General features: G+C 34.8%; 1 protein-coding gene across 1 annotated transcript in view; it reads left to right on the plus strand.

The window, feature by feature from the left end:
• Positions 1 to 16,371, plus strand: part of ADAMTS20 (ADAM metallopeptidase with thrombospondin type 1 motif 20) — a 218,081-nt gene extending 201,710 nt beyond the window's left edge. Inside the window, exons 38-39 of the mRNA XM_010382396.2 lie at positions 13,953 to 14,057; positions 16,282 to 16,371. Coding sequence (XP_010380698.2) covers positions 13,953 to 14,057; positions 16,282 to 16,371 — 195 coding nt within the window. The remainder of the gene's footprint in view (positions 1 to 13,952; positions 14,058 to 16,281) is intronic.
• Positions 16,372 to 20,585: the final 4,214 nt, after the last annotated feature.

A 20,585-nucleotide genomic window follows, 5' to 3' on the forward strand; every position in this document is an offset into this window, starting at 1 on the left:
GAAAAAAAATTATAGCTTCTCTTCATTTATTTTTTTTGACCAGAATATTGCAATAAACATAAGTAAATAGAAATGTAAAGCTTCATATATACACTTTGTTTCAAAAGTTATAGATAACCTTTGGAGGAAAAGCATCTTTGCCAATTTTGGGTTTGTATAAAAGGTATAACAATAATTTTAAACAGATTCTATTTCTTCTTCCATAATATGTTATCAGTTTCTTCATCTTTCCATTTAGTCCATGGAAATGAATAGATATTTGTCAAAAGGCAAAGGAACGGATCACAAGCATGTGACTTTCATACACTTCTGCTGACATCAGTTCTAATAGCTTCCTAGGTCTGTAACATCCTCCAAATGACAGTCTATTATCGGTAAAATTTATATTGAATACATTTTCATATTTTTATTCTTGCTTTTATCCTTTATTTCCAGAGTTCTCTTCACATGCTCTTATGTCATTTCCATGATTTGCAATATAGAGCATGCTTCTTAGAAGAAAATTTACTCTCACATTTTTAAGTAGAGATTTTACATAGATAATGAAAACAATATTTTTATGATAAGATGAAGGATTGTAAGCTAGATGAATATAGCACTTTTAGGTGACTCATTGGTAATGGAATATATGAATCAAATCTACTACCTGAGACAAGTGGTAATTACTATATTGATATGATTTTGAAGAGAAGTAGTTAATAGTTTGTCATAGGCCTCTCTTCTTAGACTATTCCATTTATAATTTTCATCATATGACATTGAAGTTATGCTTATATTAGGAAGAGAGGACATTTTCTGTTAGAGAACTTAAAGGAGATCAAGAGACACTGGAACTGCAGGCTGAAATGAATAAAAGCCTGAATAAATCTATACATCTTAACTCAGGTCCAGAAACTCAAACAGAATGTGGTGATGTTACATGAAAAAGACAGGCGTTTTATTCACCCAGCATGAGTTCAGTATGACTCCTTTAGAGCAGGGAGTGATTTATAAACAACCTAATATAATCATAAGGTTACAAAACAAAATAGCAAGATGGAAGGATTTATTTTTATTTGATACTGAAACATTATGGTTATTTTAAAATTTCTATCTGTAAAAGATCATTTTCAATCTACTTAGGAGTAGGAGGGGATCATAGGAAAGAAGGAAGGGTTTAAATCATGTCAACTAAGGAAAATGGAGAAGGTAGCCAGGAAAAGAGTGGGAGATAATGGTAACGATCTTTACATATTTAAAGAACTACCATACCATGAAAGAAGAATGAGGTCATGTGTGTTCCTCCAGGAGGCATTGATAGGGCAGTAGATTCCAGCTCAACAGTAAGAAGGCTTTGACAGGTAGAGTTGTTGGTAAGGAGAACCCAAATCTGGGGCCCAAATAAATCGTTAATTTTTGCCTTTATTTGTATGGATTGATCTTGTATTCTGCAACTTTGCTGAACTCATTTATTAGTTCATTACATAACAGTAGATTCATTCATAACAGTAGATTACTTAGGATTTTCTTTATACACAGTGATGTCATCTGTGAATACAGATAATTTTACTTCTTCTTCAATCTAGATACCTTTTATTTCTTTATCTTGTTTTATTGCCCTGACTACAGCTTCTAGTACAATACTGGATAAAAGTGGCAAGAGTGAACATCCTTGTGTTCTGATATTAGGCAAAAAGCATTCAGTCCTTCAGCAATAAGTATGTTAGTTTCATGTGTATGTTAAGTATGTCAGCTAGGAGTATTTTCTAGATATCCTTGCTCAGGTTGAGGACATGTCCTTCTGTTTCGAGCTTAAGTGTTATTATAAAAGGATGTTGGATTTTCTCTGGAGAAGATCCTGTGGTTTTTGTCCATTACTGGATAGAGTGTTACCACACTGATTTATTTTTGTATGTTGAAACACAATCTTGCATTCATGTGATAAATCCCACTTAGTCATGGTGTATAATTATTTTCATATATCGCTAAATCTGGTTTGATAGTATTTTTCGAGAATATTTCATATTTGTAGGAGAGATTGTTGTATCTTTGTTTTTCTTGTGATATCTGTCTCGTTTTGGTATCACAGAAGTCGTGGCCTTATAGAATGTAGTGGGACATGTTTTTTCCTATTGTACTGTTTGGAAAGAGTTTGTGAAAAATGTATTCTTTATATGTTTGGTAGAATTTACCAGGAAAGCCATCTGAGCCTGGGCTTTTTGTGAAAGTTGTTTTAATTACCAATTTACTTTATTTATTTATTATAGATGTATTCAAATTTTTGCTGTTCTTGAATTTGTTTTGGTAGTTATGTCTTTTTAGGAATTTGTTTGTTTTATCTAAGTTAACTAATTGGTTGTCACACATTGTTCATAGTATTCCATTATAATCCTCTGCTCTTCTTTTTCCAGTGTTTTAAGGTAAAAGGGTAGATTATTGATTTGAGATTATTTTTCCTTTTTAACATAGACATTTATAGTTATAAATTTTCCTTTAATCAATTCTTTTGTTGCATCTGAAAATATTTGATATGTTGTGTGTTTCCTTTAATTTATTTTATTTTCTATTATCTATAGTTATGTCTTTGATATATTGGTTATTTAAGAGTGTGGAGTTTGATTTCTACATATTTGTAAATTTGCCAAATTTTCTTTTTTGGATTTCAACCTTTATTGTGACTGGAAAACACGCTCTGTGTTATTTTATTTACTTAAATTTATTGAGGCTTATTTTATGGTATAGGATATAGTTTGTCCTGGAAAATCTTCAATACATTCTTGGGAAGAATGTGCATTCTGTTGTTGTTGGATGAAGTGTTCTATAGACTATAGACCTTATTGGTTTACAGTGTTGTTCAACTCTTCCTTTCTTGTTGATCTTCCGCTTAGTTGTTCTATCTGCTGAAATTCTACAACTATAATTTTTAAATTGTCTATTTCTCAATTCTATCTTTTATGTACTTTGTTTTGCTTCATTTATTTTGAGGTTTTGTTGTACATGAATATATAATTGTCATAACTTCCTAACATATTGACCTTTTTATTATAAAATATTCATCTTTATCTACAGTAATGTTTTTGTTTTAAAGTCTAATTTATCTGATATTAGTGTGGCCACTTCAGCTCTGTTAGAATTGCTATATATATTTTCATCCCTTTACTTTCAACTTATTTATATCTTTGGCTCTTAAGAATGTCTCTTACAGAGTATTTTGTTGGATTACTGCCTTTGATTGGATTTCTTGAACGTTACTATTGCTATGTCTGGATTTACATCTGCCATTTTACTTTTTGTTTTCTATATGTCTCATGTTGTCTTTGTTCAACTGTTCCTCCTTACTGCTTTCTTTTTTATTCAGTGAATGTTTTCTAGTGTAACATTTTAATTTCCTCAATTTTTTCATTATTTTTGAATTGTTTTCTTAGTGGTTATTCAAAGGCTTACAGTATGTGTCTTATCAGAATGTACTTTACATTTTACTATTGAACCTTCCTATCTTTCCAGTGAAATATAAAGACAGTACTACTATAAATGACCTGTTTCTTCTCTTTTTCTGCTATATTTGTTACACATATACCATTTATAAAGGCAACAAACTTGCAACATATTGTTATTATATTAACTTAAATAATTTTATGTCTTTTACATAATATGAGAGAAGATAGAGCAATTATATATTCATAGAGTTGGTTACGTAAACCTTCTCATTTAGTATTTCTGGTTCTCTTTATTTCTTCCTGTGGATTTGACTTATTGTCTTGTGTCATTTCCTAACTCTAAAACAGCTTTGCTTCCACCTGTCTTATTTGTCCCCTTATCGTCAAATATGTTACACGTCTATATATTACAGGTCAATAATAGAATTATATACACCTTGGTTTGTACGACTGCCTTTAAATCAGTTAAAATGAGGAAAGTGAAGACATAAGCAATTATACCATATTTTATAATTATCTACATAATTATCAGTGAATTCTATTTCTCTTGTAGTGTGCAGCCTTTGATGTTGCTCCTCAGTGGGCACAGTCTTGGGCATGCACAGTGACCGTGATACTCCTCTCCTTCAGGGATAACAATGGTCTTAGCTGGGCTTTCTTCAGTTCTCATTCCCTGAAACTATTTTGAGTTTATCCGTGGTCTGTCTCTACTGATAGGGTGCTTAGCAAGAGCTCCGCTCATTGCTAGACAATTTCCCTATTCTTTCAACAATATTTTGGGGACACAAATAACTCCATAAACTGATCCAATTAAATTGAGACCCCATGGCCTCAATTAGTCTTATAGTCTGTCTCTGAGATCAGGAAAGTCCCCAAGAAGAGCCTTTGTTAGCTGCCTCATTCTTTGGTTCTCTCTGTTAAACTTCAATCTTATCTACCATTTGCCTTCATTGAGCTACTACCCTCCTCTTAACAACACACCACTAAAATCTTCTTTTCCGTAGAGTACTTAGACTTGAACTTCTCCAGGTTCTATTCCAAATAAGCTCAGTCACAATAGGAAAAGCTAGTGAATTTCCTATTTTTACAACTTGATTCTCTCCCTGGGAAGAAGCTCTGCAATACTGTGTATCTGGGGACAGGGACAGTGATCCATTCCTCAGAGTAACACCCCTGCTGTATAAATGGAGTGCTGAGTCATGGCAGTAATCCCTGGTCTTCTTGACTTTTGACCTTTTCAGCATGGCGTGTCTGCCTTACCAATGATTTTTTGTGGGGACATTTGAGGCCTAGTGTGCTTGATCTACCATGCCTGGGGTGGACTGACTGCTCTGTGAGTAGGGACTGGGTGGAAGAAGGGAGCTTCAGACTCTCAGCTACTCTTGCCTATAATTCAACTTCTGCAGTACAGAGCTGGGTGGAATAAGAAATGCTGGTGGCCTGCCCCTCTCAAAGAGAAACCATAGCCTTAACAGGGAGCTGGGGGAGAATGGAGTCCTATATCCTTAACTGCATTCACCATGATTAGAACGATCATCTTGCTGAGGTGGGAGGAAAAGAGGGTGAGCCATGCTTCAGATGCCACAGATTCTCACTGTTCTTACCTAGATTTAATACATTTTCTTGAATAAATGTTTCTCCCTTTTCCATATAAACATAGAACAAATTTCAGAGACTTTAAGTGGTGGTTATAGTTATAATTTTCACCAGTGGTGTTTGTTCACTGGAGAGAGTGTCCATGGGCTCCTCACATCACCATTCTAGAAGTGCTTCCTCACATGATTGTATTTTTAAAGGCAGGCAACTTTGCAGAGGAATCCTATGTTCTCATTCAATCTTTGAGGCTGGCTAGCTCTATTTATGTCCATTCTTCTTTCCAATTCCCTATTTCAGCCATGTTGGTGATGAATACCCATCTCTGACATGGTGACTCTGACCTACTACTTCCCATTCAGTTCCCTTCCCAGGACTGTCCTTTCCCTGCTGAGCCCCTCCTCTCCTGAAGTCCTGCACTGTCTCTTTTTATACCTGTTCTTAAGTCAAGGATGTGTAATCTAAAACTTTTAACATTCTAAACAGTTTTTTCCTTGATATGTGGATGTCTTTTGTTGGTGACACATCCATTCCAACCCTCTTAAATGGAGATTATACATTCTACAATGGTTAACCTATCTCAAGACTGGTCAACTTGTCCAACAACCCATCCTCCTTTTAAGCTATGCCTTCTGGTCATAGATTTGATGTAATCAGAGATAAGTAAATTAACAATGGAACCTAGTCTGCTAATACAAGGCCTAACAAATGTTGTTACTTTGGAAAGGTCACCCAGTTCTGGAAATCTGGTCCTTGTCATTACACGTTGAATTGGGAAAGGTCTGGTCAATGAGACATCAAGAAAATAACAGGAGATGCATATACAAGTAAATCATATAACTGTCAAATGGAATCAAATTTTATTTTATTTTATTAATGAACTTTCCTTATAGGAAATATCTGAACAGAAACCCAATTATTACAAATAAAATATTTCTTCATGTACATGAAATTTGAATGAGATATTTGCACAATCAGGTTTTTAAATAATAAGATAGCTATTTCCATTTCTTTCTAACTCCGTTTCTCCAATTTCTCTGTAATCCTTTTTTCCCTATAAGATCTTGAAAAAGTTATATAGCTGTAAACTGAGATTACCCAGTTTATAACTGAAGAAACAGACGTTCCATGTTAACAGTCTGTCCAAGATCCTTAAGAAAGTCATAGGCAGAACCAGTAATAAAATGCTTTTCCTGCCCACTGGGGCGAGATGTCTCCCTTGCATGGTTTTCTAGGCATTTCTGAAACGCAAATTTCAGAAATGCTCCATTTCCAAAATTAGATGTTATTGGGCATAGACACATGCTGTCAAAAGGAACTGTGCCCTTCTATATTCAGCCTGTATTTCTCTGCTTGAGGCTACTGTTACCAAAAATACAAACTGCCCAATATTTTTGGAGATGTTCTGTCAATATATAAACTAGATTCTGTGTTATGTTACACAGCATCTGCATGAATACTCTCCAGATGTTTGATGTCACAGAACTTATACTGTTGTTTGGGATTCATCAAACCCACATCCTCTGTGTTTGCATGTGACAGGATAATCTGGGATAGAAATGCTAAAATGAGCATGGACACATATGGCGCTTTTTAGGGAAAATAAACTTTGCCACATTGCAATATGAGATGAAATTAAGGAGTGTGGTGTGACTTTAGAATGCATATGTCAAAAGTAAAGTAAATGTTTTGTACTTTTTGCAAAGCCACAAAAACTTTTAAAAACCAAAGTAATGTGGATCTCTTTAACTGGTTGGTAATTACATAAAAGTAGGAGAAAAATCATATTTGGCTAATGTCAGTGGGTTATGGCCAGCATCCAGTTTGAATGTTAAAAGTCAGTTGTTAGATATTTGGAATGTGTATTCATTATTAGCAAGTTGTAGAGTTTAATATATATCCATAAGATCTACCCTTTCAATTACATTGTTTAAATCATGTCCTTTTGTTCACTTGATCTCTCTTGTTACTGGAAGTGGTATATTGATTTTTCCTATTATTAGGGTGTGTCTGTGTAGCAGGACAAGCCGCAGACAAAACTCCTCAGACACTGGATTAAAGAAGGAAGAGGTTTATTCGACTGGGAGCATTGGCAAGACTCCTGTCTCAAGAGCTGAGCTCCCCAAGTGAGCCATTCCTGTCCGGTTTAAGGGCTGGCAACTCTAAGGGGGTCCACGTGAGAGGGTCGTGATTGATTGAGCAAGCAGGGGGTATGTGACTGGGGACTGCATGCAATGGTAATTAGATTGGAACAAGACAGGATAGGGATTTTCACAGTGCTTTTCTCTACAATGTCTGTAATCTATAGATAACATAACCGATTAGGGCAGGAGTCGATCTTTAACTACCAGGCCAGGGTGTGGTGCCGGGCTGTCTGCCTGTGGATTTCATTTCTGCCTTTTAGTTTTTACTTCTTCTTTCTTTGGAGGCAGAAATTGGGCACAAGACAATATGAGGGGTGGTCTCCTCCCTTATCTGTGTCTCCATGCATATCTCATAGATTTTGCTTCATAAAAGTTGTTGTATGATTTGATACATAATATTTATTATGTGTTATGTCTTCTTTGTGGATTATTACTTTCAGCACTTCCTTGTCACGGTTTCATGATTGGGGACTCAAATTCTCCTTTGTCGTTTATCAACATTGCTACCCCTGCTCTCTCTTTATGTCCTTTGTCTTTTTATGCTCATTTTTAAGTATTTATTTATTTATTTTTATTTTTTTTGAGACAGAATCATGCTCTGTCACCCAGGCAGGTGTGCAGCAGCACAATATCAGCTCACTGCAACCTCTGCCTCGCAGGTTCAAGAAATTCTCCTCCCTCAGTTTCCTGAGTGGCTAGGATTACAAGCGACTGCCACCACGCCTGGCTAATTTTTATATTTTTAGTGGAGACAGGGTTTCACCCTGTTGGCCAGGCTGGTCTTGAACCCTGACCTCAGGTGATACACCTACCTTGGCCTCACAAAATGCAGGGATTACAGGTGTGAGCCACCGCACCCAGCTGGTGATATGCATTTTCAAGTCTTACTCATTTTAAAACCTGAGATGTTGGTTTCCTTACTGTTGAGTTTCTTTGTATGTTCTGGATACAAGTCTTTTGTTGGATACGGCATTCTAGTCCAAACGTTGTCTTTTCTTTCTTTTAAGTATCTCTCACCAAGCAATTTTCAATTTTAATAAAGTCAAATTTTTCTTTTATGGACTGTACATTTAGACTCATTTCTGAGAAATCATTAAATAAACTCAAATTACTGAGATTTTTCTCCTTTTGGAAGTTTTCTTCAAAAACTTTTTATAGTTTTATGCTTTACACCTAGACCTACAATTTATTTTGAATTAAATTTTGGGCCGGGCGCGGTGGCTCAAGCCTGTAATCCCAGCACTTTGGGAGGCCGAGACGGGCGGATCACGAGGTCAGGAGATCGAGACCATCCTGGCTAACATGGTGAAACCCCGTCTCTACTAAAAATACAAAAACTAGCCGGGCGAGGTGGCGGGCGCCTGTGGTCCCAGCTACTCGGGAGGCTGAGGCAGGAGAATGGCGTAAACCCAGGGAGGCGGAGCTTGCAGTGAGCTGAGATCTGGCCACTGCACTCCAGTCCGGGCGACAGAGCGAGACTCCGCCTCAAAAAAAAAAAAAAAAAAAAAAAAAAATTTTGTACTAAGTCTGGGGGATTTATAGACGTAATTTTTCATCTGAGTCCAAAACATATAGATACCCAATTTTTCTAACACCACATGTTGAAAAGACAATGTTTTCTCCACTTATTTGCCTTTCTACCTTTGTCAAAAGTACTGGCCATATTTATGTGGGTCTTTTTTTCCTTTGATTTACGTGTGTCTGTCTTCACCAACACCATATGTCTTGATTAGGATAGCTTTATGATAAGTGTTAAAGTAGTACGGGTCCTCCAGCTCCATTCTTTTTTGTAAGCTTATCTCGACTATTTATATCCATAGCCTTTCTTTATAAATTTTAGAATCAACTCTCTGTATCTACAGAGATTCTGGATGGAAAATTTGTATTGGTATTATATTAGATCTATAGAGTATATACATAATAAAATGTGTACAGTACATTTAAAAATTGTAAAACATAATTATTTAATGAGCACACATGAACCAACCAGTCAATCCAAGAAGTGAAACGTTAAAACTTGCATCTATCTATATGTTTCTTCTCTATCTTATACCCATACCTACCTTTTTCTTTGACACAGCCAGTTACTCAAGAATAAACCTTCCAATTTATTGAATTCCTAGGTCTTCTGAATCATATTACCTTCCATTTGTGATTTGGCTACTGAAATTTTAATTTGTGTAGTGACTGCTTCTTCAAAATGTCAGGAGAGTAGAAGAGGAGATAAGTTTCATACTGCGTATCTACTCTCCTGACATTTCATACTACATATGCATGTATGGAGCGAGAGACAGTGAGAGAGAGAGAGAGAGAGAGAGAGAGAGAGAGAGAGAGAGAGAGACCTCATATGTTGAACAATTTTTAGGTTAAAGATTAGGTTTGAGGTTTAAATTTTAATCTTAAATGAAGTATTGGAATTAACACATTTATTCACTTATTTATTACTTCTAAAATCCTATAGGAATGTATAAGTACCTTTTTATGGCACTTATAGCTCTCTCGTTGAATTACTTTTTTTAGGTACATATGCTATTTCACTTGACAGATTTAGAGTGAGATCTGTCTGATCTCATGGTACTTGACACCATCTCTGCCAGTCAGTTAATTTTGAACAAATGAGTGAGATGTATTTTCAGCTCCGTCAACATCATACCAAATTTCAGATAATTGTTTTACCATTTTTTTTTTTGAGATCGTATTATGTAGTTTTTTAAGTAAGGACTAAGAACAGAAATAAAGCTCATGAAAATTAGTCCAGAGAAATGGAACAATCAATAGTTCTAGACTCAACTAATTGTGTTGATGACCACCTAAGGCTGTTAGTAGTCCATCAGATTCATTCCTTTTACTTCCAGTGTATATACATTTGAATATTTTTAAGGCATATTGATCAGGGAGGTAGAGAACAAATGGAAGAATGGAAAAACGGTTTTAGGTTGCATGGCCCAATCCGGGCACTCAAGGAGGATCTGGTTACAGGAAATTTACATGATAGAATATATTTTCATTTTTTAATAACTTTATTTGGTGAAAAGCCTATCTGAGAAGAAATGTGAGATTGGAGGTATACAGTGCAAAAAACCTGTATCAGGTTGATTAAGTATCAAATGGAATAATATATCCTAAGAATCAATTCTTTTTATTCAAATATTTGTGAACATAAAATACCACTTTGTCTAGTTTTAGTGTCATTCATTATCATAGAGTCTGAAGAGTTTTATATATGTATTTGTGTATTTACTTTTATAATACTACTATTTAATGTTTTTAAAGCTGCACTTAATTCATCCATTTGAAAACACTTATTGAGAACTTAGGCCCTGTTCTGTGCTCTGGGAATACAGCAATGAAGCTGACATAGAGTTCATATTCTAAATTTCATAACCAAGTGATGTTGTATGTGATAAATTGTCTTTGAAATTTATCTAAAACTAATTATTTCTGCAATGGAAAATTCTCCATTTATTATCATTGTTTTATACAAATATTTGATCTTTATTTGTTTTTAAATGAGAAATATACAATATAAGATTGCTAAGAAATCCAAGTTAATGACTAAATTGATATCTAATTGTTTTAGCAATATTAATAATTCACATTATATATAGAGTTTATTTAGACTTTGCTTTTATGACAAGATAATATTTTCATTCATATAATATAAAATCCAGTGTTTTGTCAGTCTTGCTAAAGATTCATGAATCTTAAGCCATTGAGATATTGTGATGTAATTGAAGAATGTCTTTTTTTTTTTTTTTTTCTTCTTAGAAATATTTATTAGGCTTATATCTAGAGTTCTAGATGAAACCAATATATTTTCTGGGAAGTTACTATACCTAAAACAGTTAGCTGGTCGGTGGTTCCCAAATACAAACCCAAGGAACAGTGTAGGGCAATCAGCTTATAGAGTTTCTTTTCTTTTCTTTTTTTTTTTTTTTGAGACGGAGTCTCGCTCTGTCGCCCAGGCTGGAGTGCAGTGGCCGGATCTCAGCTCACTGCAAGCTCCGCCTCCCGGGTTTACGCCATTCTCCCACCTCAGCCTCCCGAGTAGCTGGGACTACAGGCGCCCGCCACCTCGCCCGGCTAGTTTTTTGTATTTTTTAGTAGAGACGAGGTTTCACCATGTTCGCCAGGATGGTCTCGATCTCCTGACCTCGTGATCCGCCCGTCTCGGCCTCCCAAAGTGCTGGGATTACAGGCTTGAGCCACCGCACCCGGCCCGCTTATAGATTTTCAAAAGTACTACCAGACCCCGGCCCAGATACATACTCTGATTTAGTGTCTCTGGGAAGAGACTGGAAATCTGCATTTTTGCAAAGTCCCAAGTGGTTCTGATACACAGATGGATTTGAGGCCCACCTCCATCTTATCCATCACCTTGCACTGGTATAACTTAGGGTAGCACATTCGTAATTCCTTAAGTGGCACCTCTGTCCAGGGACCTAAAATGTGTGTGGTAATGCCTTGCCTGCTGGTGTTCTATGGTGAAAGCCACAGGCTATATGAAAATGTGTTTACCCATCAGAGAGCCAGAGTTTGGCTTTTGTGGGCACTCAACAGCCTCTTCACATGTAAGTGATTTGTCACAGATTACTCTGGAGTTATTTATTTATTTTTTTTTGGCTTTTTTTTTTTTTTTTATACTTTAAGTTCTAGGGTACATGTGCATAACGTGCAGGTTTGTTACATATGTATATTTGTGCCATGTTGGTGTGCTGCACCCATCAACTCGTCAGCACCCATCAACTCGTCAGCACCCATCAATTCATCATTTATATCATGTATAACTCCCTAATGCAATCCCTCCCCCCTCCCCCCTCCCCATCATAGGCCCCAGTGTGTGATGTTCCCCTTCCCGAGTCCAAGTGATCTCATTGTTCAGTTCCCACCTATGAGTGAGAACATGCGGTGTTTGGTTTTCTCTTCTTGTGATAGTTTGCTAAGAATGATGGTTTCCAGCTGCATTCATGTCCCTACAAAGGACGCAAACTCATCCTTTTTTATGACTGCATAGTATTGCATGGTGTATATGTGCCACATTTTCTTAATCCAGTCTGTCCCAGATGGACATTTGGGTTGATTCCAAGTCTTTGCTATTGTGAATACTATTTAATAAATGGTGCTGGGAAAATTGGCTAGCCATAAGTAGAAAGCTGAAACTGGATCCTTTCCTTACTCCTTATACGAAGATTAATTCAAGATGGATTAGAGACTTAAATGTTAGACCTAATGCCATAAAAACCCTAGAAGAAAATCTAGGTAGTACCATTCAGGACATAGGCATGGGCAAGGACTTCATGTCTAAAACACCAAAAGCAACGGCAGCAAAAGCCAAAATTGACAAATGGGATCTAATTAAACTAAAGAGCTTCTGCACAGCAAAAGAAACTACCATCAGAGTGCACAGGCAACCTACAGAATGGGAGAAAATTTTTGCAATCTACTCATCTGACAAAGGGCTAATATCCAGAATCTACAAAGAACTCAAACAAATATACAAGAAAAAAACAAACAACCCCATCAAAAAGTGGGGAAAGGATATGAACAGACATTTCTCAAAAGAAGACATTCATACAGTCAACAGACACATGAAAAAATGCTCATCATCACTCGCCATCAGAGAAATGCAAATCAAAACCACAATGAGATACCATCTCACACCAGTTAGAATGGCAATCATTAAAAAATCAGGAAACAACAGGTGTTGGAGAGGATGTGGAGAAATAGGAACACTTTTACACTGTTGGTGGGATTGTAAACTAGTTCAACCATTATGGAAAACAGTATGGCAATTCCTCATGGATCTAGAACTAGATGTACCATATGACCCAGCCATCCCACTACTGGGTATATACCCAAAGGATTATAAATTAGTCTACTACAAAGACACATGCACACGTATGTTTATTTATTGAAGAATGTCTTAATATTGTTCTGAATCTATATGCATACTGAACATTGTCAGTAGACTGAACTTGTTTATAGTTCTACTTTTCAATGCTTAAATCTGTACTATAAAATTATATAAATATGACACAAGTGTTACCTATTTTAATCACACATTTTCTCAGTTAACATTGCAATTTAATAGTTAACAAAGACAGTCTGAAATATTTTGACATAAAAATGATCCTGTACTTGGAAAGAATTAGATCATAAAGCTCATAGGGGACCCACACACCATAATGTGTGTAAACCATGTGGCATCACACATCTAAACACCGTTTTTGGTGTTTAAAATAGATATAATTGCCAGGACAATAATATTATGTTAGATAGTTTTGTGTGGTGAGTTAAGAAGTAATATTCTTATCACAAAAGGAATGGGGCAATAACAGAGATTCTGGAAAACACGTCAAATAGGTGAAACATCATAGAAGTTAGCAATGAAGGGTCAAAAATAGAAAGTGTAGAAATGTTAAAGTGCAGCAAATATTGGTCCCCATGAACGCTATTTCTGTCAGGATTTACTAATTTCTACAGGACCATTAGCTCTAGTTGTCAAATCATAGAGTCCTGGAGTTGGGCAGAGTTACTTCTCCACAAACAGCATTATATAGTATTAATTCAGTTGTCACTTGCAATTGAGAAGACTTATTTGTAATCAATTTTCAAAGTCCTTAACCGGTTCATTTTCTTTACAGTAAGGTTATATCGATATTCTTTCATTTTATGAAAGACCCTTGAAGAGTATTTTGAGTCCATCCTTATATAATTCCTATTCAGATGTTGTTAGCCAAGAGCATTCTTAAATATTTATAAATTCCATCTAGTTTTGTTTGTTTTATTTACAATCCAGGGACAGTTTAGCATTAATTTAGCAGGAACTGGGATGAAGATATCCAGCACAGCAAAGTGGCTTGCTCAGGGGAGTTATACCTCTGTCAGCATACGAAGATCAGAGGTAAGTCCTGCAGGATCAAAAAGCCTGTTTGAAATACTTCTGTGCTGTGAACTACCATTAAAGGCTCTCTACCTTAAATGTAAACTTGTATGAAATTGATGACTAAAGAGTTATTGCATATAATGGGTAGATTATATATAATGGAGCACAACATCAATTTATGAAATGAAATGGGATTCATTTGTATTAATGTGCATGTGTAGGTTTTGTATACTTATGAATCCATATATGGGCTATAGATGTCTGGACATAAATTGCCAAATGCCAGGACGTATAGGTTTTGTCTATCTCAAGTTTGGAGCTAATGACTTGAAATACAGGTCTTCCAAGAAGGTATGTTTTTTACTATACTTGAATTACTGAAAGTTTGCAGGTTTTAATATTTCAAAATGAGTGTTAAGTTTTGTTTTCTTCCCTCACTGTTTTAGTGATGGGGGTGGTGTTGGAGACCCTTGTCATTTAACAAATATTCTTCACAGTTTTTTCAAGAATTAGGATTATGTATTTATGTTGTACTCATGTTTTCCTGTCTTTATCTAGATAACATTGTTATTTTATTTGTAAAAATATAGACTGTTATGTAGTATTTATATATATAATTATAACTATTTTTATAGTTTATTTATATAATTATTTTAACTATAGCACATGTTGTATTATCCAAATAGAATCCACTTAATTTTCTGCAGGTATAATGTTCCAACATGTACACTTCAAGAAACGCTTTCTATTACTCACGGTTATTGTGTCTTAGATAACATAGCCCTGCCCATAGTAAACCTGGATCTAGGTTATATTTGTTCTCACTTATATTACACATAAATTAGCACCAGCAACAACCCCTGTATACTCTAATGTTTTATGATTTTTATTTCTTATGATAAAAGTGATTTTTGTTATACTTCTATTTATATAAATATTTCTCATAAATGAAACTTAGTATTCTGATAGTCATAGCCTTTAAAACATTCTGTTTCTGAAGATGATAAAATTGGGCTTTACTTAACAAAAGATTTGTGTTTTTATTAACTTCTATTCTAAAGATTAACTCATTATTTATTTCATTGAGAACTTCTATCTCAATCAAAAATGTTGCACATAACTATTTCTTGAGATCTGATGCCCGGTGAGAAACTGATTGGTAAAATCCAGACACACTTACAGAAATGCAAACATATTTTCCTTTGCCAATAAGTTTAATGAAGATCGAGTTCTTACTACAACAGAGGGAATAGGGAATTATTCAACTCTGAGATTTTACTGCCATTCCCTTCTCTGTGTACTCAGGTTCTCCAGAGCTAAAATTGCTTTAGAAAGAAAAGATAACTTCAAAAGCTTCCATTCTCAAAACATTCTTCCATCTCAAAATGTCCCCAGAACCTACAGTTTTCTTCTCTATCTTTACTCCCTTAGATTTTAAAAAATTACCTTTTCCAGATATGATAGGAGTTCAACCTGCTTTTGCATCGTGTTCTAGAAATGTCTTCAGTCTTCACTTTTAGACCTAAAGATGTGAGGCATCTCGAGAGTGCATCTATCATGTCCTGACCAACCCGCTTCAGCCCACCTCTGTCACCTGTTCCTCAGTGAACTGCTCTGCTTATGGAACAATCTCCCATTTTAGTTCTTTTCTAATTCTAGTGACTACTTTCAGCCCAGTTTTAAGTTTTCTTCTCCATTTTACCACCTTCTATACTTTTCTGCAGCGTGTGTTTCTAATGCCTCCACGAGATGTTTGAAATAAATGGGATAGAATATGAATTATATACCTTTAAAGTCAAGTTTATACAATATCCTTCTTTTATTTGGTCTAAGAGAACATTATATAAATTTATGTAAATACTGGATAGCAAATTGGGAGAGGTTTTAATAGACTCACTGAAGCAAATAGAGACCTAGATGAAAAATATGTGGATTGAGATTGAAATATGTGGATTGGATTTAAATCTTAATTGAGATTTAAATTGTCTAAATTATAGTATGGTATATAATATTCAATTAGCTAAAATGAATCTCAGGTTATCTAATATCCTTTAACTTTCCCATGTCCACCAGTTTGAACTAATATCAAAAGGGTATGATCTTTGACCTCAAATGCAATTCTTATAGGAAACCTCTGCTAATGATTTTAGCCATATGATTCAAAGCATTTGCCTTTTCTGCTATTTGCATGCAGACATTAGCTTGTATAAGATTCTTCTATATTTCTTCTTCCAATTTTCAGGATGGAACCAGATTTTTCGGCAAGTGTGGAGGGTACTGTGGAAAGTGTCTTCCTCACATGACTACTGGTCTCCCAATTCAAGTCATATGAACATTTAGAAAGGGGATGTATGCCCTAAAGAGGAAATGTTCTCTGGAACATTCAAATAACGGGTGCTCATTTCTTTATTTCTCCCTTCCCGAGATTTCCAGGTCTAATATGTCTCTGAGTTTTTTTCAGGGTGCTCATCAGGGATTCAAATAACTGCTTAATAAGGTTCTTTTAATCAGGATTTTTTTAAGATAACATAATAATTTATAACAGAGAATACCAGGATTGAATGAATTATACCAAGACAGTGCTGCTCTTAATATCTTGGACTGGATCACACTTATCTTATACCTATAAACACATGTGTAAATCTCTGCTCAGCTTTGTACTGTACAATGAAATTTATTCTACTAGCTAAAATGAAGCAAGTAAATATTAGGATAATAAACATTCAAAATTACTATAAACATTATTTAATCTTTCTGACAAATAGCAAATCAATAGCTACATAAAAAAGCACAGAGCCATTATACTTCCTACTCATACAGTTTAGATACCTTGTTTTATTTTTCCTTTAATTTTTACTTGTGGATTATGGTGCTTCAATTAAAAAAATAGTCCTCAAATGAGGTACAAATTGTGTATTAAAAATGTATGTTTGGGTTAAATAGTAAATAAAAAATTTTGTGGGTATAATAAAGATATGATATAATTTAATTTTTAAGATCTACCTCAAATTTGACTGTACTTATAAGAACAATACATTGTTTTTATAATGTTTATATTCTGTTTTGCCTTTATAATTCTTGTGTGTGTATATATATTCTTTAAAAATCTATTTTCTCCAAGTTATGTACTGTATTCTATTAATTAAATATGTGAGAATTCTTTTAATTTTGAAGATCTTATTTTGGTAAACATAAAAATATATTTACATATGTAAAAGTTTTATTAGAGATGTTTAAGTTATTTTATATCAGAGGTTTCTCAAAGTCAGAACATAAAGGAGTATAAAAATTAACTATTAATTGGCAAATTCTCAGGTATTAAGAGTTTTTACATGCAGATAATTTAACCATGTATTATATAATAATATGCTTTTGAAAGACATGTAGACAAATAATATTTTAATATGGAGACCTACTCTGAAAACCAAAAAAAAAAAAAAAAAAAAAAAAAAAAAAAAAAAAAAAAAAAACCGTGGAATCTACTAATAGATTTTTGCCAGTGAATACTAGTGTACTTGTTTTACCCACAAAGTGTTGTTCTCCCAACCAAACATTTATTACAGATGTATTGTGCCATGTAAAGCTCTAATGCAATTTTGTTCCAGTGTGGTTAAATAAACATTTGAAGATGTCTGTATCAAAAGAAGTATTTTGTATTATGTGCCTTAAGCCAGTTACAAACATTAATACAAAACGTGTGACATTTTCCAGGAATCTTTTCATGCATATTTAGAATCTTACAATTTATAAACATTTAAATAAACATATTTTTAAGATTCATTAGCACTTTGTCTTTATTGTCTTTACATGTTAAAAAAAGAACTTTCACTGCAAAGGTCTGTAACTCTAAACACTTTAGAAATTCTAATTTTTAATTTTTATTTTTTTTGAGACAGTTTCACTCTTGTCGCCCAGGCTGGAGTACAATGGCACAATCTCGGCTCACTGCAACCTCTGCCTCCTGAGTTCAAGCGATTCTCCTGCCTCAGCCTCCTTAGTAGAGGGGATTACAGGCTCCTCCCACCATGCCCAGCTAATTTTTTGTATTTTTAGTAGAGACGTGGTTTCACTATGTTGGACAGATTGATCTTGAACTCCTGATCTCGGGCAGTCCACCTGCCCCGGCCTCCCAAAGTGCTGGGATTACAGGTGTTAGCCACCATACCCAGCCAATTCTAAGAAATTTTTAATCAAATTTGTGCAGTTAGGATGAAGCACAGCTCCTATCTCTGTCCTTCTCATGGCAGAGGAAACCTGGCAGGAAAACTGGCAACAGCTTGCAATGCCTCTGAAAGCTTGTATATACAAGGACTATTGGTGTCTACTCTGATTCAAGTGATCAAACCAGATCACAGGACCGAGTCCTATGCAGTGGGGCAGAGAAATGTGCTTCTGCAGGGCAGGATGGCCAGATCTATGGAAATCGGTGGGGACTTAACAATCTCTCCCAAGGCAAGAAGCAGGTCCTTGTGATACATCATCTTCAACCTCCCTAGAATTTGCCCAAGTACTTGCAAAGTATTTAAGTAAATTAAATTACCACTGGAAGAGAATAAAAATTTTAGTTGATCCACGTTCTCACTGACACCTGAATTTCTGGGTTTTTTTTTTTTTTTTTCTAATATGATGGGACATAGCATGGTATTTCATTGTCTGAATTTATATTTATCTGAATACCAGAGTAGATGGGGATCTCTCATATGTTTTTACATTTGGTTTCTTTTTCTGAGAATCACTTGTTTATTACCTTTGTCAGTTTTGGTTTAGGATTTTTTTTTTTTTTTTAAGTTAAAGGACTTTTTAAAAGTTACCATCAGAGTGGGAACAAGAAATATATAAATTTACAGTTTGGGACTGTTATTTTAAGTTCATTTTCTTTGTCCTCACAGTGTCTATGTCAAAGTGTTGCTGTTTTGCTCAAATATTTTGTCTCCTTTCTAACCCCAAATTCTCAGAAGGTAGCATTACTTTCTATTTTACAAGAAAGAAAACCATTGAAAGTAAATTCTTTCAACTTCCTGCCACTTACACATCTCCTCTCCACCTCCTCTGCCCCAAAAAAGAGAAACAAAAAAAAAAGTCATATTTCTGAATAAAAGCCAAGCAGTTTTATGTGGATATAATTTAAAACATTTGAGAATCTCTTGCCAAAAAGCATGCTTTTGTATTGTACCTTAAATTAGTTGCAAATATTAATATACAACTTATAACGATTTACTTGTTTAACATTTAAGATGGCATGCTCCCTGCAACTATTTTCTCTTTTTTTTTCATGCCCTGATGGAGAAACAATTACCCTGCTCATGTGTGAGGATAATCACTCAACCTCTGCCTTTAATTTCCCCTACTCTGAATTCTCTAGGACTTCTTCCCATTGATTATTCTGTCTCCCTTTCCTTTCTCTCACCACTGGTTCCTTTTCTTCATTCATAAACCATGTTTGCCTCTCTTCTATATTAAAATAAAAATATCTCATTTTCCTGTCCAATCAGTAATTATGTCAAGTTAGTTTATCATAGTGTTTAAATCTTTTCTATATATTTATTGATTTTTCCAATTGTAGTATTGATATTGAGAGATTGTAATCAATAAAGTCAGTACTGCAATTTTAAAAATTGTAAAACAGGTAATTCTCTCTCTATTTTTGGTGTTTGCTCTGGGAATTCCAATATAGATCCTTAACTTATCATAATCTACCTTCAGTGTTATAAACCTCAAATACAATTGTATATAAATTCTTGTTTTAAACATGTCTTTTAAAATAAATAAGGTACTATAAATTATCCTTTATATATTAGCTGGGCATGGTGGTGTGCATCTGTAATTCCACCTACTCTGAAAACTGAGGTGGGAGGATTGCTCGAGCCCAGGAGGTCAAGTTTGCAGTCAGTTCTGATAGTGCCACTGCACTGCAGCCTGGGCAACAGAACCAGACCGTCTCTTAAAACAAACAAACATACAAACAAACACACACAAAAAACCCCTAACATCATGTACAAACACTGATGGAAATAGAAGATAGTAATATAATAAATTTTGCAAAAACAACTTGTTCACAACTGTGTACGGATTTGAAAAATATAAAGCTGTTTTATGATGCTATAACAACAAAAAGGAACAGAATTAATTCATTTTATTCTCCCTCAATGTCACTCATCAGGATAAAATATATCTTGGCTACTAAATGTAGCTATCAATCAACATTGGCCATTGCATGAACTTCTAATTTTTCTTTTCTTTTATTTATTTATTTATTTATTTATTTATTTATTTATTTATTTATTTATTTTTATTATACTTTACGTTCTAGGGTACATGTGCATAATGTGCAGGTTTGTTACATATGTATACTTGTGCCATGTTGGTGTGCTGCACCCATCAACTCGTCAGCACCCATCAATTCATCATTTATATCAGGTATAACTCCCAATGCAATCCCTCCCCCCTCCCCCCTCCCCATGATAGGCCCGATGTGTGATGTTCCCCTTCCCGAGTCCAAGTGATGTCATTGTTCAGTTCCCACCTATGAGTGAGAACATGCAGTGT

The sequence above is a fragment of the Rhinopithecus roxellana genome, chromosome 10 (genome assembly GCF_007565055.1).
Source record: "Rhinopithecus roxellana isolate Shanxi Qingling chromosome 10, ASM756505v1, whole genome shotgun sequence".
Lineage (NCBI taxonomy): Eukaryota > Metazoa > Chordata > Mammalia > Primates > Cercopithecidae > Rhinopithecus > Rhinopithecus roxellana.